The sequence below is a fragment of the Doryrhamphus excisus genome, linkage group LG20 (assembly GCF_037039965.1).
Source record: "Doryrhamphus excisus strain RoL-2023G ecotype Guam linkage group LG20, RoL_Dexc_Guam_v1.1, whole genome shotgun sequence".
NCBI classification, from domain to species: domain Eukaryota; kingdom Metazoa; phylum Chordata; class Actinopteri; order Syngnathiformes; family Syngnathidae; genus Doryrhamphus; species Doryrhamphus excisus.
Window position 1 is genome coordinate 8,417,402 of NC_136376.1, and position 25,427 is coordinate 8,442,828.

The 25,427-nt window shown below is 39.4% G+C and overlaps 1 protein-coding gene across 1 annotated transcript in view; it reads left to right on the plus strand.

Annotated features, from left to right (window-relative positions):
* The window catches only part of LOC131107906 (zinc finger matrin-type protein 4), a 74,936-nt gene that overhangs the window by 6,201 nt on the left and 43,308 nt on the right, over nucleotides 1-25,427 (plus strand). Inside the window, exons 2-3 of the mRNA XM_058058370.2 lie at nucleotides 16,424-16,540; nucleotides 20,477-20,569. Of these exons, the coding sequence (XP_057914353.2) occupies nucleotides 16,424-16,540; nucleotides 20,477-20,569 (210 nt within the window). The remainder of the gene's footprint in view (nucleotides 1-16,423; nucleotides 16,541-20,476; nucleotides 20,570-25,427) is intronic.

A 25,427-nucleotide genomic window follows, 5' to 3' on the forward strand; every position in this document is an offset into this window, starting at 1 on the left:
AACTAAAAAGGGTGTAATGTGCATGCCGGGGCAGTAGATGGCAATGTCGCCAACAACTGCAGCTGTGCTCTACCCCTTTCAATAAAAAAAAAAAAGTTAAGAATTATATTAAATACATAAAAACAAAAAAATGCCATCCAATAATAATAAATCATATGGAGTACATTTTCATTAAATAGGTCATATGACCTATTTTCAGGATATTATGTAATTTTTTTACATTATTATTATTATTATTATTATTATTATTATTATTATTATTATTATTATTATTATTATTATTATTATTATATTTTATATTTTATATTTTATATTTTATATTTTATATTTTATATTTTATATTATTTAATGGAGAAGTAATAACATTTTTTCATACTATAATAATATTCCTTTAGCTTTATACTAATGTTTATTTATTTTGACCCATAAAAAAAATGAATCAGCGCTGCCGTCCGCCATTGTTGTTTAGGTTCAACAATTAACAATTAACATTCCAAGTTTTCTTGCTCTTCACAAACTATATAAACCAGTTTTTTTTCAATTTATAAATATCATCAACACAACCACTGAATTATAAATGCTAAAACAGTGTCGGCTATTTGTAATCTTTTTTTTTTAATGGAAGGATTTATTGATTGAGTGTGTGTGATGCCGTGTGTGTGTCAGTGTGTGTCTGGCTGCTCCATGGCAACAGGCAGCCCATCGTCTTCAAATATCCTTTTTCTCACATAGGCACCGTATGCCGTGACCTTTCTGCTGACTGTGTGCGTGCTAGTCTTTGCACGGGTGCATCTGGAGGATCAGCATGTGTGTGTGTGTGCGTGAGTGTGTGTGCATGTTAGCATGCGAGCCATTTGACCTTTCGCGGTCTACGTTCATTAATAGACGCATAATAAGCAATATGGAGCCTCCTGCTGTGCTTGTCTACAGGATTACAATATTGTATCTGCTGCGGGTGCCAAGTCGATGTAGGTCTCTTTCTCACGGACAAACACAGCAGATATCATCGTAATTGTGTTGCTGTGATAATGATTAGTTGACTTAAATGTTAGCATGTCATTATTCATGTACCTCGCTGCGGGATAAACCTGAAGCATCTTTAATATATATCTGGACAAGCCTGTCATGTAATGTTAATATCATTGATAGACTAATAACAGATTGCATATTTCATATCCGGGCAGAGCAGACAGAGCTCTTTAGAAATCAATTTTCTTTTCCTCCATAACCATGTTCGGAAACTGGCCTCCTGCCAGCTAGTGAGAATTGAACCAGGGGATATTGTGGGTACATTAGGGAATGAGGCACCAAAATACTCTCATCAGATGTGTATTAAAAAAAAAAAAAAAAATCAGCTCCTGGTTTACATGAGTGACATGCTACCTTAAAATGTCAGACAACCCTGACATGCACTCGCCCTGAAGGGATGACACACTGACATTTTTGTCAGCGCTCACAGCGTCAGGGTGCAGGGCCAAGAAGAAGGCGGGAAGTTCTCCAAAATGTACATAAAGTCAACTTCCGAATGGGATTTGTTTCAAATCGAAGTTAGTTGCACAGCGGAGCCTCTAAGGCAGGGGCCACATGTGACACTAGTTTGAGGCCCCCGCCTTGATATGAAAGTTTAACGTGAGTGCGGCCCGCACAAGTTTGATATGATCGTTTTGATTAATGTTCATGTTAAAGGTTAAATAAATGTTAATAGTTATCCTCCCTATCTGTGTGGAAGTGGTAAGTTTTTGGCTAGTTGCACAGCGGAGCCTCTAAGGCAGGGGTCTCAAACACGCGGCCCGCGGGCCACATGTGACACTAGTTTGAGGCCCCCGCCTTGATATGAAAGTTTAACGTTAGTGCGGCCCGCACAAGTTTGATATGATCGTTTTGATTAATGTTCATGTTAAAGGTTAAATAAATGTTAATAGTTATCCTCCCTATCCGTGTGGAAGTGGTAAGTTTTTGGCTAGTTAAGTTTAAAGGAAATAACTTGAAGGCTACCGTTTAGGTCGCTAGCTCTCTAGTTTGCGAGTTAGCATGTGTCTCAAGACCCTGCAGTTAATAAAAAAATATTCCATTTATAAATAAGGAATGTTGATCTACGTGAATTCACTTATCACGGTCAGGTCTGAAACCAATTAACCAAATAAACGAGGGATTATTATACACCAGGGGTCTCAAACACGCGGCCGGCCCCCGCCTTGATATGAAAGTTTAATGTTAGTGCGGCCCACGCAAGTTTGATATGGATGCTGTATGGTATCATGTACCCAGAAAAAAATATTACGTTTGATTAATGTTCATGTTAAAGGTTAAATAACTGTTAATAGTTATCCTCCCTATCCGTGTGGAAGTGGTAAGCTTTTGGCTATTTAAGTTTAAATAAATTGAAGGCTACCGTTTAGGTTGCTAGCTCTCTAGTTTGCGAGTTAGCATGTGTCTCAAGACCCTGCAGTTGCGCAATATGTTGTAAATAAAAAGAGTATAAATGTGACTATAGTCGTGTTTTGTCATGTCTACAGGGCTCTAATAATGCTTTGTTCATTTTAATCTGAAAAAAATAATTTGTCTACCCACCAACTATATGTGGTTTCTTAAGTTTTTATTATTTGCCGTTTTATTATTATTATATTTATTTATTTATTACTGATTGATTGATTTTCTTTATTCTTGATTTGTTTATTTATTTTTCATCACATTTTGTGTAGAAAAATAAAAATTAAGATATTTGACAGTAGAACGTTTTATCAGAGCTTTTCTTGTAGAAAATTGGAACCAAGGCGAAGTTTTTTAAATTTTTTTGTTTTTAATAAATGTTTTTTTTTTTGGAAAACCTGATGCGGCCCAGTCTCACCCAGACCCGAGCTCCAGTGGCCCCCAAGTAAATTTAGTTTGAGACCCCTGCTCTAAGGTGCTATTTGTTCGCTTTTCAAGACAAATGATCCCATAGGAAATAATATCAAAGTCACTTCCAGGGTCAGGCTGTTTTTACTTTAATACCCAGCATCCTGTTAATGTTTTTGTAGTCCATTCCAGATTGGTGCGGGTCAACAATCCTGTCTCTGAGGTCGTGAGAGAGCTCTTTGGAAGCAGTTTGGAACCCGTCTTTCATACATGCGATTAGTAAGCATTATTAGTGATTGATCACACTCCCAATTCAGTTCACAATTTGATTAGGAATGTCTAACTGGTTTGTGAAAGCCGGAATGAAGATCAAATACTTATTTGCCTCAGGGTTGTTATTTATGGACGCATAGGTACTGCAAGGTCTTGCCCTATTAAATCCACTCTGATGTGAGTGGGATGCTCTGTTCACAGTATGATGTTAAGGTCATACATATCAATAGTGGATTCCCCCCCAGGTCAGAATTTGCATCAACATCGTGGACTGATATTTGTATAAAGTCGATGTGTGAAGAATCTGTGAATCAAATGACACAGCAGGCAAGATTAAGGAGCAACAGTTTCCATTGTAGATGTCTGAAATTGGTTTATTGGATTTTTTTTCTTGAGCTTCATTGATATCCTTTAAGGAGTCTTCAATTTGAGCTTTTCAGCGTTCGACAAAGTCTGTTGTTCCTTTTTTTGTAATTGCCATGGGTGACATTGATTGCATCCTTGTGCAACAGACTTACTGGGGGGTAAAAAAAAACCAAAAATACATTAATTGGAAGACGGTAATGATTTGGAGAGAGGCAAAATAAAGTCATTTATTTTGAGTTTTCAACACGTTAATCATGATTTGGAGTGCATGAGAAAGTGAGACGGAAATTGTAGTTCTCTTTGACCACAATGTCAGTAATAAGAAATGTGCAACACAGCAGCAACAGGTAATAACAGTAAGAAGCAAAGTGTTCAGCTAGCATGAAATGCTAACAAAATGAAAAAAATACATTACAAACACACAAGGACACTCAGTGTATTAATAACACGACGACTTGTGCGACATATTGTACGCTAACTGAAAAATGTATGTGAACCGAGGCGAAATTTTGGTGGGAATTTGATGAAAAACACGCTAACCAGGGGCGTATGTTAACCAAATTTTCAATGTATTTCACATTCATTGACTGCTGTGTTTTGTTTAGCGTTAATACAAATTAAAAAAAAAGTTGCCTAGGCTGCACGGCGACCGAGCGGTTAGCGCGCAGGCCTCATAGCTAGGAGACCCGAGTTCAATTCCACCCTTGACCATTTCTGTTTGCATGTTCTCCCCATGCATGCGTGGGTTTTCTCCGGGTACTCCGGTTTCCTCCCACATTCCAAAAACATGCTAGGTTAATTAGCGACTCTAAATTGTCCATAGGTATAATGTGAGTGTGAATGGTTGTTTGTCTATATGTGCCCTGTGATTGGCTGACGACCAGTCCAGGGTGTACCCCGCCTCTCGCCCGAAGACAGCTGGGATAGGCTCCATCACCCCTGAAACTCTCGTGAGGATAAGCGATAGAAAATGAATGAATGAAGAAGTTGCCTACAGCCGCAGCTAATGGTTAACGGTTTATCAATATTACTGAAATGTTGATCTTAAATGAGAATTTTTTTCAGTGGAATGCTTCCGACCTATTATAATAATCTTATACAGTATATCTGTATATCTATATAATTAGGGGTCTAACGATTTATTCACTACATCGATGCATTGATTTATATTCTTATGATCCAACTACATTGATCGGTTTCCATTCCTGATGGCAAAAATTGATCTAACATGTAATCAATATATTGAATCGATGCTAGAAAATACAGCATTGGATTTAAACACGGTAGGCTCTCTATGAATAACTAAAAAGTTACTGAATCATTTTGGATTGTATCGCTTTAAATGATCCAATATCATCCTCGAATCGTGATACAAATTGCTAATGTTATTAATATAACTATAAGTATAACTTATATGTAACCTGGTACATGTGTGTAAAAATGTCACACTAATAAACGCCCATGCATAAAACACACACATATTGTAATAAGAAGGAATCTGGTGATTGACAGTTGATCCCACAAGGACACAAGTGGGCGTGTCTTGTCTGGACCACAGTGTTTCATTAGCTGTCAGCCACTTCACACCGATACTATTTATATATGCTTACATAGAGCTTTTTAGTTGAGTACGCTCGAAAGAAGTAGGAGGCTGTCAAATAAATTACACAGTACCAAGATCTTGTTTTTTTTTTTTTTTTTTTTTCCAACTGAGAGCGTAGAGAAATTGTTGTATTGCCACTCACTGATGCAATCATTTCCAATTAAAGAACATACTTCATTATTTTACTTCATTCTTAACTCAGCGTTTAGACATTGTGTGCACCTGAAAGCCTCATAGGGAAGCTTTTTCAATAAGTTTGTAAAGATTGCTCACAGTGAGTTTTTACTCAGTGTTTAGGGAATTACATTAATGAAAGTATTGGATTTAGTTCATTTACTGCCCATCAAAGTGACTATATGGTGATATTACACTGAGACTGCTAGCTTGCATTTCTTTTCTATAGATTTTTTTATTGCTTTTCCCTCTTTACTTTTGTTGGGTAATCAAACTACACTTGGAGTTTCAATACAGATGTGATATTAAACGTGAGTGAAAAAAGTACTTTATAATTTCCTGCAAAGTTACACTCTAAAGAGAGCGATCGTTCGCTAATGGAAAATGGAGACCCCAACAGTTTTTGTTGCCATCCAGCATTGTCCCCATATGTTACAGCCACATTACAGCCCCGCCATTGGAACTTCCAAGCTGGATGTCGTCTACCCCCCGTTGATCAGTGTGTTACAAAACACACAGGGAGACAAAGGCTGGGCTCGCTTGAACCGGAAATTGCAACTTATTTTCCCAAAGGATAATAGTCTTCGGTCACCCTCTAATGAGCCCATATTGGAGCCCCAAGCAGTCGATCTGTCGTTAATGCCATTAACTATTAATGACCTCAGCACCTTCTGAAAGGAGAAGATTGTGAAATTTTACGTTTAAATGTAAGTGACAAAGTGACATCTCCAGGAGACTTAAAAGTGTTTGATTAAAAAAATATATATATTATTACAACGCAATATCTCCAAGTTAGTATAATGTAACACTGGTTCAATATAATACCTATTTAAATTTTAATCTCTAGGTCAGAAATAATCCTGGACTGGAGCTATCATTTGTTGCAAGAAAATTATTCCCTGAATTTACGCTTCTTCCGCCACAGCTCTGCAAGCCAACGCTTGTCACTTAACTGATAGAGGAGATGAACTGACTTTAAATCGGAATAAGTACACATACTGTACATCCGCATGTCAAATATCATGAATAATTTGAGACGGAGAATGAAAGAGCGTTTCATTCAATTCAAGATGCAGTGTAATCCATTGCAGCGGTGAGGTGGACGATACACTAGCTTATCGGCTTTTCTTTCTTTGGAATAGATAAGTTTAGGCTACAACGTATCTCTCATGAATAATCCCTGCACTTGAGGCCATATTTACAGCACAGGAAGAGGCGAGCGGAGGGAGGAGATATGCAAAGGCAGACGGTTCAGGTCGTGATGGCAGAATGTGGGACAAAACAAACAATGCAAAGAGGAACAGTAAGAGTTGCCGTGGTCACGAATTGCGTTGTTAATTGGAGTGGCGCATGGATTGCCAAATGAACGATGAATTATCCTGTAGAACTGTAACATATCCTGCATTTCACATAATTGTTGGGAAGTTGGAAATTTGTGACTTTTGAGTTGGGATAAATTAATGTACCACGACTTTAATAATAACAGACTTTAACGACTTTAACAATAACACAGAGACACATATCAACGATATTGGTTATGCTACAGACACTGATTGACATTGACATTGACATTGACATTGACATTGACATTGCAGGACTGATTGACATCACGACCAATCACTCACTGGTCAAAGAATGCATGAAGAGTGAATGACAAGCTATTCAATAGTATTGGTAGACCACCAAATGACTGCATCTTCAACAGTGACCAACAAATGGTATCGTGAGGATGTACTCTGGTTCTGGTTAGCTACTCAGTGATTGCATGAACATGAACATTGTCTGTCAGTCAGTCAGTCAGTCAGTCAGATCACATAGCCAAAGCAAGGTTGAGCACTACGCAGGAATACATGTTGACTGAGTTAGAAGGTTAGGTTAAATAAAAGGCAAATAAAGTAAAGTAACAAAAACGTGTTTTTCGAAAAGTAGATATAATGCCATTCTGTTTCATTATGTTTTAAAAATTAAACTGAACTTGGCAACCCATAACAAGATGGTGTTTGGAGCTGGTACGGGATCATGTCTACCAAGATTGAAGTGCAAACGGAACGCTCGTTGTGTTGCAGTTACAGATTTGTTTTGATAAACGTTTCCACAATGAAAGCGCGATGCTAACCAGTCCAATTCATAACAGCAACTGAAAAAGAAACAAAAAGAAAAGAAACAAAGCAAAATGGCATTATATGTACTCTGCACGGCGGCCGAGTGGTTAGCGCGCAGACCTCACAGCTAGGAGACCGGAGTTCAATCCCACCCTCGGCCGTCTCTGTGTGGAGTTTTCATGTTCTCCCCGTGCATACTTGGGTTTTCTCCGGGTACTCCGGTTTCCTCCCACATTCCAAAAACATGCTAGGTTAATTGATGACTCCAAATTGTCCATAGGTATGAATGTGAGTGTGAATGGTTGTTTGTCTATATGTGCCCTGTGATTGGCTGGTCCAGGCTGTACCCTGCCTCTCGCCAGCATCCCCTGTGACCCTCATGAGAATAAGCGGTAGAAAATAAATGAATGTACTTTTTCAAACTAAAAACCCTGTTTAGTTTCTTTGCTTTATTTGCCTTTTATTTAACCTACAAATGTGTCAGATGATTTTGCCTGACCCTGTACATACTCAAGCTCAGATGTTGACATGGGTTACAATTGGTCTCATATAAACAGACCACAGAAGTCCCAAAATACTGCAGCTTTTTTTCTTGAACAAGAGCATGGAATACTGTTTCTGTGTCAGCTACTTTAGTTCTTACATTGTCTCTTTATTGTGCACACATCTGTTTGTACCCTGTTGTGTTTGCATTGTGTTTGCAGCCTTCTGTATTTAGCACAAAGAGAGTTGCCGCTGTGCAAATGCAATGAATTAGCTTTTGGATTCCTTTGAAGACTTTTTTTTAGACTCAGCTTTAGAGCCTTTGATTGCTTCTGTGCAAAAGGGAGAGGGTGTGTTCATCTCGGTGCACACATTTGGAAGGGTAGCGAGATACTGAGCTACTTGTGATGTCAACCATCAAAGAGGCACAGTCGAGTGCCTTTGCAATGGATGAGGTTTCATATTATCAAGCTTGCAAGGCTCTCCCCCCTCTTGTTGGTCCCACGAGTGAGTCATTAAACAGGTCATTGGCTCGCAGGCTGGGGTCAATATTTCATTGTCTGGGCGCATAATTTGACAGGTCTATCAAAGCGGCTCTTTAGTTGAAACTAAAGAGAAACTACAGTCACTGTGAAAGAAAGAGACTAAGGTGTCTCAGTCCAGTTCAGTCCCAGTCGAGTATACGCCGACCAGGGCTCGACAATAACGATGTACCGATGGCTCGGGGCAAGTTAAAATAAAATTCGGGCAAGTAAATCCAATCAGTGATATTCCCGTCGGGCAAGTGCACTTTGTCATACTGAGAAGAGTTTTTTTTGGGTGTTGGTAAAACACGGACTGCGTAATTCCGGTGGTAATTTGCAAACCAATCCTTGCAAATCTTGAAATGGACCAATCAGAATCGTTTATTTAGACCGCGGTCCGCGTTTTACCCACACCCCGTTCTTGTTCGTGATCAACCAATCAGCGACGGTTTGACTATGAAAACATCTATCATGGCGTCCCTGCCAACATGGTCTAATTCTTCAACAACTTCTGAAGGAAAAAACACCAAAAAGTGATGAACCAGTGCCTCCTAAACGAGTATTTTATTAGCGGCAGCAAATCAAATGATGGCACAGGTGAGTGAATCACATTTTGTGACAATTTGAAGTGGTCACAATGAAACACCATCGATTAGATCCAATACCAAGTGCTGATTTTGCACAAGCTACAAAATCTAGCGCTTCCATTTCTCTGTGTATTTTTCTCACCTTTGCTTCACAAATTATTGTTTGACCATTGAGAATTTTTTTCTGGATTAAAAACACTTTACTAGTACACAAATGTGTCTATTTAATAATGTTTCATTGTGGTGCACAACTTATAAATCCAAATTTCCATGCAAAGTCATCATCTATGTAGGAAAACAACCACAAGAAATGATAATCATTTTATCTTTATTTGAGATTCTCATGTGATGCCACAAAAATTATATGATATCATTATGGCAGTCTTTTCATTTTACAGTCTTTTCATTTCACTATATGCGTTACATTAACGTCCAGTTTGGACTTTTTAGGAAAAACAATCAGACTGCACTTCCGGAATAACAAACAAAAACAGACTGTGTACATATATTTATACTGTTTATTTTGTATATTTTGTATTTTTGTTCTTTTTTAATAGATGTGTCTGCACCTACTATACCAAAACAAATTCCTAGTATGTGTTTGATCATACCTGGCAATAAACCTTTTCTGATTCTGATTCTGATTCTGATTCTGGGGCAAGTTCGGGCAAGTAGTTCTCACCAAGATTCCCCATGAGCAAATCATTTTTGTATTTAATGTAGAGCCCTGCCAACTCTCCAGTATTGAAGGTACTCTAACATCACTGACTTCTATTGCGTTAAAAATTTACATTACTAGTTGTACAAGATGTTCTCTTTAGCAGAAGCTATCAAGTACTAGGAATTAAAAAAAAAAACTAAATGAATATTCCAAGCTCAGGTGATGGAAAACTGAGTGGTTATTAGAAAGATATTAGAAAGATATGCAAGCTACCTCCAGAAGCAGTGACAGCTTTTTAATGAATAATAGGCCAGCGGCTGAGATTTCAGGGAGGAGGCTCAGAGTTCACATTCATGTTAAATACTTGATGTGGTCTTAAAAAGAGAATCCGCTTAAGGTTGACTCTGTCTTCAGGCGCCTCCATTTGCCTTCCAATGCCGCTACTAATCCTTATCTAGCTAGTTGTTTTATTTTTTTTTCAGTGCTGTGTCTAATTTGAGTTTCGGGCTGTTTTTTTTTTTTTTTTTTTTCTTAAAGAAATTTTATCATGTCCATATCTTGTCCCCAATTAAACTCTGCATTGTCAGCTTTAAATTTGCACGGGCCCAATTACCGTATTGACCGGAATATAAGATGACTGAATATGAGATGGCAATTTTTGTCCCTTAAAACCATCAGTGAAATGTAATCAGCAATTTTTAAAAATATCAACGCGACCTTACGTATGCACGATTTTTCTTAAATATTGTTCCCAAATCAGTCTAAATCCATGTCAGTGAGCATTCACAATTTATCCACCCTACAGCATGATTATTGTACAAATGTGCTTCAGGTTGGCCACAATTACTACTACTACTACTACTATTACTGGCTACTCCAAAATGTACAGTTTAACTCCACTAAGGAGGGTCTAGGGCAGGGGTCGGCAACCTTTACTATGAAAAGAGCCATTTTACCCAATGCCCACTGAAGAAAAATAGCCTGGAGCCGCAAAACATATAGTATGTTTAAAACAACATTGGAGGGAATTTGGGGGTATCAAAGTAGTTCAGATAAGAAAAGACGAGTTGGAGTACTCTTGCTAGTTTTGGAGATAAACTTACATAAATGTATGTGTAAACTACTGTAAACGTAAAAACAAGTTCCCATGCCGCTGTTTTTAAATTATCTCGAATTTGTTTTTTAGATTTGTAGGTAAGTATTACTTGTTTTTCTTCATGTACTGAACTGGATAGCAGTCAGAACTCACTCAGGATGCATTCATGGTCTCAGACAAAGTTGGATTTTTTAAAACTCATTACAAAAGACGTGCATTTTCCCCACTCGGGTGTTAAAAATATTCAAGCATCGCAAAGGGAGCCACAATAAAGAGGCTGAAGAGCCACATGCGGCTCTGGAGCCGCAGGTTGCTGACCCCTGGTCTAGGGGTTAGGAAACCAGTCAGTATCTATACAGCATATGGATCACAATATTGTTTGTACATATTTGAAGCCCCAACTGTTACCTACTTCCTACCTATGATGCCATTACAAATTAAATGTAGTTGTGCACAACGGCACGGCGGTCCAGTGGTTAGCGCACAGACCTCACAGCTAGGAGACCATGGTTCAATTCCATCCTCGGCCATCTCTGTGTGGAGTTTGCATGTTCTCCCCGTGCATGCGTGGGTTTTCTCCGGGTACTCCGGTTTCCTCCCACATTCCAAAAACATGCTAGGTTAATTGGCGACTCCAAATTGTCCATAGGTATGAATGTGAGTGTGAATGGTTGTTTGTCTATATGTGCCCTGTGATTGGCTGGCGACCAGTCCAGGGTGTACCCCGCCTCTCGCCAGCTGGGACAGCTGGGATAGGCTCCAGCACCCCCGTCACCCTTGTGAGGAAAAAGCGGTAGAAATGAATACTTGTAGGCAAAAACTGTACAATGCTTACTATCTATAAAACACTTTCCATTTCAAAAGCTGAATAGTTTTACTTTAGTTACATTTTACACTTGTAGGACTGTTCAGAATGTTACTGCATTACTAAAACTTCGCCTGTACAGTTACTAATAAAGCTGATCAACCTCATTTGAGTCTCAGCAATCACTAATAAAACGATGAAAGATCATTTTGTGTATCAGAGCCTGACTGAGAAAATAGCTTTGCATTTCCATCACGATAGATTCCACAGTTTGTGCTGACCTCAAGAGTGCGTTTGAGGGAAAACAAAATGCAAATGACACCATTAGCAGAATGCTTAGCTCTGAATAAAGAATCAAAGAGATTAGCTGAAGATTTACACTCGGCTTCACCTGACAATCTTTCCGAGGTTTGAGTTCCTGCTGGTTCTTAAAGTGATGGCAGTGTTGCAGTAAAATGAGATTGCAGACGTTGCCTTGACATAGTCTGTTCTGCCGGGAATTAAATCATTGTAAATTATAAATACGTGACATATGACCATCTCTCTTTATCATTTTTTCCATCTCTCTCTCCAACTTTTATTAATTCCTCCGCTATCATTCTCTCCATCGTTCCGCTTTGTTGGTCATGCCTTTCCACAAATCCCTCCAACAGATCGACTCCATTAATTAGTCCGCCGCTCACATCCTCGCTTGTAATATTCACAAGTAATATAGATATATGGAAGATAAGACATATTCCTACTGTCAGTCCGCGTTTTAATTGGGTTTAAACGGTATACAGTATGCTTGGCAGATCTCAAGGGTTTTTTAGTTTTTTCACACCACACATTTTCCTGATCACGGAGGGCTAAAGTTGGGGTGCACAGCTTGTATCGCAGTATAGAATTGAAGGTGAAGAAATTGAATCCAGAGTCACCATTTGGATGAGCGTGGAGTTTTTTTTTGGATGATACACAGATGTCGATCTTATTATTTTTAAATGCCAGATGATTGACCCACATTATGTTTGACATCCTAAAAAAACAATGACAAATTTCCCAATGCTAACGCTGAATATGTCTTATTATTGTTTCTCATGTCTGCTTTATAAGGTAATACAATATGAAGGTGGGCTGCACGGTGGTCGAGTGGTTAGCACGCAGACCTCACAGCTTGGACACCCGAGTTCAATTCCACCCTCTGTGTGGAGTTTGCATGTTCTCCCCGTGCATGCGTGAGTTTTCTCCGGGTACTCCGATTTCCTCCCACATTCCAAAAACATGCTAGGTTAATTGGCGACTCCAAATTGTCCATAGGTATGAATGTGAGTGTGAATGGTTGTTTGTCTATATGTGCCCTGTGATTGGCTGGCCACCAGTCCAGAGTCCTCTCGACCAAAGACAGCTGGGATAGGCTCCAGAAAATAGAAAATTAGAAAATTCATGAATGAATGAAGAAGTTGCCTACAGCCGCAGCTGTTATTTAGAGTGGTGATTTGCTTTTGTGGAACATGCAACCTATGTATAATTAAAAAGTTACTGAATTGTTTTGGATTATATCGCTTTAATTGATTTGATTAAACATTTCATTGGCTGGCGACCAGCCCAGGGTGTACCCCGCCTCTCGCCCACGAAGACAGCTGGGATAGGCTCCAGCACCCTACGTGACCCTTGTGAGGACGAGCGGTAGAAAATGAATGAATGAATGAATATGAAGGTGACTATAGGGATGTTATTTAATGTCTATAGGGCTCTGATAAAATCATTTTTAGAAAGACATGAATATATTTTCAAAATATTCAGTTTATAATTAGTAAATATTGTATATAATAAATATTGAAATTCACCTATCGCTGTCCGGACTGGAACCAATTATAGGCTATGACAAGCACCTACTGTCTTTCCCTATAGAGACTTGTTACAGTATATATTGCATAGTGAATATCACTGTTTATATTTCTGAATAGCATGAGAGTAAGTGTGTATTCTTGAGGTAGTGTGGCATAGTGGCTGTCATTGATATCTGGTGGGAGTGAAGATTGCATTGACTTTATGCATGTCTACATGTGCTCGTGCATGAGCAAACAGACCGTGCCCAAGGCTAGTCAAGCAAGCACGACTTCTAAGTGTAGAGTGCGCTTGAGTGTGGTCCAGACTGCGAACAGTGAGAGTGCCATCAATCAAATTTAGTGCTTAGATTAGAGTTGATTTTTTTTTTCACACAAAAAGGTAATCATAAAATCTGTATCTGCATGTGTATTTAATTCCAGCATTTCAAGGTCTTTTAGGTTGAACGAGATAATGCAAGAAGTGTCTATACAGCATGTCTGCAGTTAATTGAAAGGTCCATGGTGCACTAAAGTCATGAGGAAAAGAGGTAATTGAAAGCCTCCGCATGCATGTGTTTATGTGTGTGCACTGATGTGATGCTGTCGTGCATGGCTGAGAAGTAATTATACACTCGACATGACATAAAGACTTCCTCTACCTGTCGTCAGCTAGTCAATTTTGTCCGATACCATCACTAACAGTGATTCTCCGGACCATGTTTGCAATGCAATGGAGGTGACCCCCAAAGCATTCATGTGCGCATCTTAGGCCAGGTATCATTTTGCCCGTGTAAACACCTTGGATCTCGATCTTCCTTGGGCAAAGATCTAATCTACTTTAGCAGTTGCTGTTCCTGTACCATTCCCGAAAGACCCGTTACTCACTCTAACTCTGTCAGAGTGCAGCACTGCAGGGCACACATAATGAAGAGAGTAGAAAATTGAACACAGGAGCTCAGAGTACATCATTAAACCATTTTTTTTTTTACCATGCTACTCGCTATGATAGCAAAGGGAACCTCTGCTACCAGGTTGTTAGGAATCTACAATGACAGTCCCCATTGGGCTTCTCAGGTCTCGGTGGGTTTGAAGTGCTTGGACAAAACTGACAAGGCTGGTTTCTCAGTGGCAAATCTTGCTGGAGATCTCTTTGGAATATTTAGCGGGTGTAACATCCTGCTCTATGATTTCCTATGTGATGGCTACATGCAAAAATGGGAAAATCGCAAGAGACACGCACAAGGCCTGGAAGAATTCCTAACCTGCAGACAGCATGCAAAGCCCATAGGAAGAAAATGCTAATTATTTTCTGTATGCACGCAGGACAACCTTGCATGCAGCCAGGTTGCAAGGGCAAGGCAGAGGAGGCGTGTGTGTGTGTCACAAGTTTAAACTACTCCTCTAAAGTACTCCTCAAGCTGTACATTGTGTGTCTTCCCACCTCCGTGGACGCACGGCGGTATAGTGTTTCCGACATTAATGCACCTTGCGCAGCCATGACAGCCCAGTGCTGGATGTGCTGGCCACGGCCAAACCTGGCGTTTGGTCCATGCATTCAGTTTAGTTCCACACGTGAAAATAGTGTTATATTTGTCATTCATTCACCAGCCTATCCCAGCTGTCTTCGGGCGAGAGGCGGGGTACACCCTGGACTGGTCGCCAGCCAATCACAGGGCACATATAGACAAACAACCATTCACACTCACATTCATACCTATGGACAATTTGGAGTCACCAATTAACCTAGCATGTTTTTGGAATGTGGGAGGAAACCGGAGTACCCGGAGAAAACCCACGCATGCATGGGGAGAACATGCAAACTCCACACAGAGATGGAATTGAACTCAGGTCTCCTAGCTGTGAGGCCTGCGCGCTAACCACTCGTCTGCCGTGTAGCCCATTATAGTCAAATTTTTATGTAAAACAACACTTATTAAAACAAGAAAATAAAGTTATGCTTGACATTATGCTTCTGTTTTAGTTGGGAACTGATATTTTCCTGAAACTTACCTATGTTCTACTGATGATTACTAAAGAACGTAAAGAGGTACAAACAACATTTTTTTTCTGATGAAAGACAGGAGTATAATCCTTATAAACAGTATAATCCTTCTTTTTGTAGGTTCCATGTTTATATAGCCGTAGAACACAATATTCAATAATATATCCAATAGACTTCTACACCTCTATGTACATCTGTGCAATACTTTGTTTTTTACATTCAGTATAGTTACTCCAGACCCCATTCACTGTGCAATATCTGATCAACCTCCATGTGCAATATTAAGGGCTCTAAATGCAATATACTAAGTTCTATATGAAGTATTTCCATAATGCCTCATATTAACTCACTAGCATGAAGTGTATAGAATGGTCATATATCTCATCTCGTTTCATATTATCTACATACTGTATTGTATATAACTCTGGGAAAAACTGTTGATTTTGTTAATACTTGGGTTGTTTATATTGTTTATTTTTCTATATTGTGTATTTTGTACTGCTTAACTGATTCTGTACTCTTGCTGCTGTGCAATGCATATCTTAATCTTAATCTTAATTCTGTGTGCCTTGAAAAATCTGTCAAAATCATCTAAAATAGACGGTACTGAAGGGTAGTCTTTTGAAGAATGGCTGGGGTTGAATGAGCTAAGGTTAAAGATGGTATTTTAACATCTATCCACAGTTTGTCAGCATGACGAGGTGCAACAATAACTTTATTTCAAAAACAAAACAGGCTACTGTCTGCAGAACAATGTTAAAACAACATCTACAAACTGAATGTCCTTTCTGCATGGAGCCATTCTTGTCCTACAATGACACAGCACACAGTCGAAAAACACAAAACAGAAAATACACTAGATATTCATTTGGCCACATAGTGGAAATAAGTAACTTGCAAAACACAGTGTACCAACACAGGACAAAGCCCGAGATGATTGTTTCCTGCAGACTGCATCTAAAATAATCCCCAGGAGGATACAGTGTCATGGTAGATGTGTCATTTTGAAATCAAAGCTCATGCACCTCAAACATACACTGACATTTCAATTCCACTCTTACTTTTAATGACTTCTTTTTTTGTGTGTGTTTTTGCGTATAGTCTCCGATGAAGATGAAGTCTGCGGGCATCGTGGATGGAGGCTTGTTCACAGAGAGTTATTGCAACATCTGCAATGCCCAGCTCATCTCTGAGTCCCAGCGCACGGCACACTATGAGGTGAGTCTGTTCATTGTTTTTGTCATTGCAAGCTTTATTTATTTATTTATTTTTTTGCAGCACGCCTCATTTGCAAGCTGAGCGAACACAAATGCAGAAACAAAGCTAGGAAGAAAAAAAAAATCGTGCTTTGGCAGGCAAATTCCTGAGCTGTACATTTTGTATTGGGCTTATTTGTCCAGGCAAACAGTGCTCATCCATTATCCATACACTTAATGCGGCATGGTAATGGTTGGCAATGGCGCACAAACAAGCATGGACTCTATTTGTTTTAATGTGCTCTACCTCTCAGCAGACTCCCTAAGAGTAATTTAATGAATGGCCATTAAATAATCAGCCCTCTGCTATATTTAACTAGGATGTAGAGCACATACAGACACACATTCATGAATTGGGGTCTTTCTTGATTACAAGGCACAATTGGGATTAACAAGGAAACTAATCAGAACAAGCACTTATCTGGAGAGAGCGAGCCACAGTGTGCGTTCGCATGCATGACTGTGTAGAGACTACGCTAATTAGATGAACCAAAATGCGCAACCTTGAGATGTGCAGGCAAATTGGCAAACCGATTGCACTCGATCTGTATCATTTTGAATGGAAAAGTTTACAGAAGAAGTCAAAGGTTTTGTGTTCGATTATTGCAGTCATGAGGTCAAACAGTAGCTCAATTGTGGTACGACTTGATGAAGTAGCTACTCATGGAGTATTGGACATTTTAACAGCAACAGTGGATGTTGACCTCTGAGTTCTGAAGAGTTCATCCTTGAGTAGGGTCAACATTTGTGCCAGATGTCATGAAATTCCCCCTCTAGGGGTTGGTGAGCTATTGCGGTCATGGAAACTGGACAGATGTGACCTTCAGTTTTGTACTTTCTTTTGAAGATGGTGTGTTTGGGCTTGTTGTTGTGTTGGAAAACTGCCACACAGCCCGGTTCCTCAACCATGGGACTCAGTACATGTTGGAATTCATGTTTTCCTCAATGAACCGCATCTCCCTGGCACTCAAGCCGCGCCCAGACAATGACATGACTACCACTATCATTGGCCATAGGCAAGACATAGTTGTTTTGCCACTCACTTGTGTTGCCAGGTTGAGTAAAGCCCCACAAGCTGTATACAGACTACTCTAAAACATATCCAAGTTTTCTTTCTATAGTGTTGTCCCTTGGTAAAAATGTTTTTCTTCACTTTTCTACCAGAATAGAAGGATAGACAGGGAGCCTATTGTCGTCCCTCAGGGTATAATCAACACTAATGAGTCCCATAAGGCTAATTATGGGTTCTAAAACAATGTTACCACCAAGTAGAACTCACCATAGTATGTTATAGGACAGTCAACCCTGATCTACAGGATGGAAGCGATAGATTCATTCATTCATAGACAAACAACCATTCACACTCACATTCATACCTATAGACAATTTGGAGTCGCCAATTAACCTAGCATGTTTTTGGAATGTGGGAGGAAACCGGAGTACCCGGAAAAAACCCACGCATGCATGGGGAGAACATACAAACTCCACACAGAGATAGCCGAGAGTGGAATTGAACCCTGGTCTCCTAGCTATGAGGTCTGCGCGCTAACCACTCGACCGCCGTGCCGCCTGGAAGTGATACATATGAACTGTAAATACACACTAAAACTTTCAATGAATAAAAAGACTTAAGGTAAACAAAGACCGCCAAGTTGGTGCCAGTTCGCGCCAATGCAATGGCATGCAGTGGCTCAAACCGCCTCCCAACTGGCTCGTGTTGGCCTGTAACGGCGGCAAAAATTTAATTTGGCGGCAAAAAAAATTTCAAAATGTTTAAAATCTTTGTCGTGCCACTTGCATCAAGCAATCATGTCCACCGAGTGGAACCAAATGTCGCAAACAATCCAAAAATTCATACCAAAGATTATGTGATTGGCGCTTAGTGGCTCGCTGTGGCGCTGAATTAACGGCAACATGGCAACATGCTGAGCAAACATTAATTCGACTTCACAGCGAACCACTACGACAATCACATAATCTTTGGCGCGAATTTTTTAGGCATAATTACCACTGACATTTTTTGGCAAAAAAAATTGAAGATCATAACAAAGTGAGCTCCATTGGTTGATGGAAAACATGGCTGGCGGTGAATGATATATATATATTTTTTTTACAATGAACCTCAACCATGAGAATATCACTTTGCTGCCATTGCAGTTGCAACAAAAAATCTGTCCTACTATTCCTTCAACTGCAGTCCAGAAGATATTTTTACATACTGTCCCCCCCATCTTGTCTGACTTGATTTTGACCAACAGTGAAAGAAGAGAGACAAGCACAGTCCATTAATGTTGGGCTCAGGAACTCTGAGGGTCAGTGCAGCGTAACCATGGTGACATATGGCTTGGCCATATGTCAACTACAGGATTGTTTGCACACCTAGTGTACAAACAAAGTGTTATTAAAATGCATAAAAGTAGTCAAGGGAGGGGGCTCTCACTATCCAGAGGGTTGGGACAGAAGATCCAATCAATGCTATGGAGCAGGTACAATGTCTTGTGAAAGTCATCCATTAGAATTTGTTGCTTTATATCCTGCTCTACCGTGTTTTAACACCTACCCAAAACACTAAATCATCGCCTCTATAAGGTTTTGCTGAAATTGATTAAATTCAATCTGTACTTAGATACCAAGACAGGTGCTATATACATGTTTTATGTGGTGGCCGTCCACTCAATCCAATAGAAGCTCCACACAGAAGAAGATAGTCGTGTCAACCTTACACACAAAACATACGCAATCATTTTATTTTCGCCCGTAGCACTTTCCTTGTGATTTTCATTGTCCTGCATTAAAGTGACACTTAGCAGCTTCAAGGACAGCTCACTGTCATTTCCTATAAAACCTCCATTACATTTTTGCTTAGAATATTCCAGAATTCAAATAAAAGGCAGTAAGATGTATTTATGTTTCATACCACATATTCAACATTTAACTATGATTCTAAATCTATTCATAATCAATCACATGGTTGACATGCAACAATTTACACTTACAGGCAAATTACAGCCTTCAATTAACCTAAGCGGTGTAATTAACCTCTGAGAAGGAAGCATACACAGAAAAGCCCAACACAGATTTGAACCTTCTTGCTGTGAGGCAAATTTAAATAAATGTGTTTCATAGTCAAAATATGATCTTAAGGTAATGTAGTGTAATTAATTGTATACATCGTTACCTGTATAACATTTTGCTCCACTCACCTGACATTTAACTACAAGTGGAAAAAATACGAGAATCCATGAAGTGTAAAGTATGCGTTTGTTTGTGTAAGATGATTCTTCTACTTCTAGTAAAAAAAAACATGCACCGCTACTGTGTGACCTACGCTATTATTTTTCGGACAAATGTACCACATAGTGGTAAAGTTTGTACAACCACCATTTCTCTCAAAATTATTTGAATCGGCGCGGTGTTCGAGTGGTTAGCGCGCAGACCTCACAGCTAGGAGACCAGGGTTCAATTCCACCATCGGCCATTTCTGTGTGGAGTTTGAATGTTCTCCCCGTGCATGCGTGGGCTTTCTCCAGGTACTCCGGTTTCCTCCCACATTCCAAAAACATGCTAGGTTAATTGGCGACTCCAAATTGTCCATAGGTATGAATGTGAGTGTGAATGGTTGTTTGTCTATATGTGCCATGTGATTGGCTGGCAACCTTCGCCTCTCGGCCGAAGACAGCTGGGATAGGCTCCAGCACCCTCCGCGACCCTCGTGAGGAAAAAGTGGTAGAAAATGAATGAATGAATGAATTATTTGAATCACCATGAAATTTGGTAAACATCTTTAAGGTACAGAGAAACAAATTTGGTTTACCAGGAAATAAAGCCTGATTCGGTGCATGTGAGACACAAATAGACTGACATTCACTTCCTTTCTGTCTTTTTTTGTCCCTTCTAGAGTAAGAAACACGCCAACAAGGTGCGTCTGTTTTACATGCTTCACCCGGAAGATGGAGGACCACCTTCAAAAAGACTAAGGCCAGACAACCCGGTATGTTGTATGTTGATTTGATATAGGAATGGCTTAAAATCCATATTGCGATACATATTTCAGCCTCTTGCATTAACAATATACAGTTGTCCCTCGTTTATCACTGTTCACGATAAGTGAATTTCAACGAAGTAGTAGTTCAATATTAATAAACAGCATATTTGTAGAAGTTACAGCATAGACAAACAGTTTATGACTTTTTTACCATTATGAGAACCCTGTAGACATGAAATAACCCTGATAGTCACCTTTACACTCATGTTATTCTTACTTTGCAAGGACACAACAGATGGACACTGTAGTATAACATGCAACTTAGCTAACTAGTTAGCTTCCACTATGTTTATTCTAAACTTAAGAAAGGGTTTCAAACAAAGTAAGAAGCTAAAAAACTTACCACTACCACACGGAGTGGGAGGAGAACTTCTCCTTTGAAATATACAACATAGTAACAAACACATGGACTGCACTAAAGAGAATGGGGATTGATAGTACCAAGACAAGGGTGCAAAACCTCTTAATTTTATATCTCACAGAGAAGACCATCATCATTTCACTGGTATGTACAGTAAATTTGATGAGAGTGGCTGTGATGCATACTATTCCGGTTCCCATGTGACTGTCTATCAACACGGCGGCGCATCGCTGTGTGTTTCAGCCTGGCTCATCTTACATCCATAACACTCATTTTTGGTTTCAACAGCAACACTTAAGAATTCAAACTTACTGTATCAAGTTTGTGGCATCCTGAGTTAAACATTGCACACCTCACTACCTCGCCAGGGCACTTCTGCGGCACTACTGATGCCAGCTTTTTTTTTCTTCCAGATTTCTATATTAAACGGCAAGGTACATGTTTATTGGTTCCAGGAAGTTGACATTAATGTGATATATTTCTTTAAATTTTAGTGCAAATAGTGGTTGCAGCAAAGTAATGTGTTGAGTTGTGTTATTTTGTTAATTTATGGTTTTCTGGTTTTCTATTTTTTCCCAGCAAAACTAGGCAAAGATGATATTAAAGGTTCAGTTGTCCATTTATTTGTCAATCGTAATTATTTTACATCATTTTCTGCATGTAAAACTACAATTATTGTCTGTAAAATGTGTTTTGTGTTTACATTGTTGGGTGTCTCGAACGGATTAATTGGATTTAAATTATTTTGTATGGGAAAATTTGCTTTGGTTAGAGTCTGTTTTGGTTTGAGGACTATCTGCAACAGATTAGTGATGTTAACCAAGGCACCACTGTGCTTTAGTTGCTATAGCTACAGCAGCAATACACAAGTCTTTTTTTTGCCTGAATTAAATACTGTCAATACTTCAAAGGTGGCTAAATTTGCTACATGTTGAAGTGATGAACTGGTGTATCTACCAGTTTACATAAAACCGAATATGTGTCTTCCGTTTTGGAAGAATCTCAGACAAATCAATAAAAGAATAAACAATAAAAGAGGATATTATATTTGTTAGCATTTTATGAGTTGTTTGATGACATGTTGTTTGATGATCACCATTATCTTCAAATTGGTGTTATAATTCCTCCTCTGTTGTTTGTTAAAATGCTAACAACCTTTAAGACACTTTTCTCCTGCGGGTCTCTGAATCGCTCCAGGTCATGACAGGTAGAAAAGCTCCGATTCACTCGGCACCACCTGTCAATTAGCATGTATAGTAGAAATCTCTAGACCTTAATTATAAGACGACTGGTCTTCTTTCTTAAAAATACTGTTTTATATATGTGGGTCAGTGTGGGATTTTTATATTTTTATGTGACAGGTTGATATATGCAATTGGAGCAGGTGAAAATGGGTCATCATGTCCTTGGTAGTGTCCTGCATTCAGGATACAGAGAGCCTGATTCTCTTCAGACGAACTCACCAGGCCCATCCATTCTAAGGCCTGGATGTGGCAACCAAGTGCTCATGGGAATTTATATGTTGTTTAATCAGTTGTGAGCGATTGTGTGGTTTTGCGGGCTGTAACTCTTTCCGAAGGGACAATGCGGTTGCACTGGTGCTACTGGTGAGTCTTAGAGGCTGCCAAGTAGCTCTGGATTGGACGGCTGCAAGCGTTGGCTGGATAGAGCTGTGCCTTACGAATGTGTGTGTGTCTGAGTGTATGTGAGTGTGTGTGTGTGTGTGCACTGAAGACCGGTCATTGTGTGGCAGACAAAGAGTGTGCTATTGACACAAATGATGCAGTACTGTATGCAAGCAGCAAGTCTTTAAGTTCCACATGATACACACACACACTCAGTACACAGGTTGTGGACACAGCTGGTGGAAAAACAAATCAAACTGGCCCGTAAAATCTGGCATCACCTCAGAACGGACCTGGGTGAAACGCGCCAGTTAGCTCAGTTAGCAAACAAACCTGCAAACAAATTCATGCAGAAGAATAAAGTGGTAGCTCAGTTTCCATACGCCACAGTTTTTGTAGTGTTTGGTTTTCAACAAATACGATTTACATCTTGACATTTCTTTTGATGTCTTTTTATGATTGCCTAAAATATGTCTCAATTTTCATACATTGTCTCGATCACTGTATGGCCAAACCTCGCGCCTAACAAATTAGTCTGTTTGCCTGTGTATCATTATGGTTGCATCATTTTGTGCATGTAAAACTATAATATTTGTAAAACTAATATATTTTTGGGGGGTCTGGAATGGATTCAATGAATTGACTTTATTTTCTAAAAAAAAAAACCTGTCTGGGTTAGAGTCTGTTTTGGTTTGAGTCGGACCTTCAAGGGATTAATGATGTTAACCAAGGTACGACAAGGTCTTGTCGTGTTACATTGCGTGAGTCCAACTTGTAACATGAAATGTGTGATGAATGCAAGTTGTAAAGTTAGAGAATCGTCTCCAGCTATCATCTTCAAAGAGATTGGCCTTGTAAATTAAAACCATCTAGGCAAAGCCCAAGTGTACTTAGAAGCTTTATTTTTTTTTATAGTTCCAAAGAAAAGGAAGCCGTCTAGACATATTTGTAGACTAATAAAAGGCAACGATCAATATCCTGCTGTCTATACCGCAGAATCAATCTTCACCTTCTTCCAAGGACTACAAGCACTTCCAAAATTACTTTAAAACAAAATAGAATGACTTTTTTTCTATCAAATTGGGTGTAGTTGAAAAACAACATAGAGTATAAAAATTAACTTTTTGATGACTTTTTAACAGAGACTGGAGATGGTGCTGGAGCCTATCCCAGTTGTCTTCAGGCAAGAGGCGGGGTACACCCTGGACAGGTCGCCAGCCAATCACAGGGCACATATAGACAAACAACCATTCACACTCACATTCATACCTATGGACAATTTGGAGTCATCAATTAACCTAGCATGTTTTTGGAATGCACCGGGAGAACATGCAAACTCCACACAGAGATGGTCGAGGGTGGAATTGAACTCTGGTCTCATAGCTGTGAGATCTGCGCGCTAATCACTCGACCGCCGTGCAACCGTGCACACACATATTCATACCTATGGACAATTTGGAGTCATCAATTAACTTAGCATGTTTTTGGAATGCAGGGGAAGAACATGCAAACTCCACACAGAGATGTTCGAGGGTGGAATTGAACTCGGGTCTAATAGCTGTGAGATCTGCGCGCTAAAACACTCGACTGCCGTGCAGCCGTGGTGAAAAATATCATAAAAAACATGAAAAAAACCTCCATCTTCTTGGACATACTGCTCCTGACCCAAACCGGATTTTGCTAGACACCTAAAAAAAATTTTTTTAAAGAGAGAAATTTGTACAATGTGCATGTGCATGTGTGCCACACTCCCCACTTTCATGAAATGATCATGTTAAAAACACACATGCACACTCATACACGTACAGTTTATTTCACACCTGCGTCTCCATCTGCCTTCCTAAGTGAGCAAGACATGAGTCAGCCCCTTCTGGCTTTCACCTCATGTGGGCCACTAAATGCACACACAATGTGAGAGCATTCCGGTCAGCACTTTGTTCGCAACATTTCCTCAAGATTTCTTCAAAGATTTATTACCACACCATTTCAACTCTAGCATGGCGTACAAACACTTGTCAAGACATGATGTTATTTGCATTCACTTTTTTTTGCACCTAAAGGGAACTTTTGGCACATCTCTCTGTAGTGTACTTTACCTAAGGAGTCCCATTGTTAATGCAGACATCTAAGACAACACAATTAGTTATCCGGTCCTGGGCTGCTTTTAAGCCTTTGAAACATTTGTTTTTTTTGTCTGTGTCACGGCTGCATCGCTCAAAGCCACTGGTGTGTGCATGTGTGTGTGAGTGACAAGAAAAAACCTCTGACTCACATTAAGAGAAGTTTGGCACGCCTCTTTGTTTAAGTTTCTAGATGACTTGTCTTATTCAGTCTTTTATTAAGGTAAAAAGGGTAAATTTGTTATTAGAAGTATGCATTAGTATATACTGCATTGGTCGTAGATAGATGAGAACAAGCATGTTTGAGTACTTTTGTGTGTTTAAACAGTGGCTTCTGAATAAATAAATGCCTCACCTCAAATACATGCCCCCCCACCCCCACCCGGAACAAAAATAACAGGTGTTGCTATTTGGTAACTGGAATTACCTATACAGTGGTGCCTTGGTTAACATCATTAATCCCTTCCAGAAGGTCTGACTCAAACCAAAACAGACTCTAACTAAGGTAGGTTTTCCCATTGACAATAAAGTAAATCCAATGAATCAATTTTATCACAAAACACATTTTATAAACAACCATGTAACCACAATTAGAAATGACAAATGAATGGACAACTGAACATTTAACATCACTTTTACTAAGTTTTTGCAAAGAGCCAGAGGGAGGATATTATTCTTTAAAGGAGACCTATTGTGCT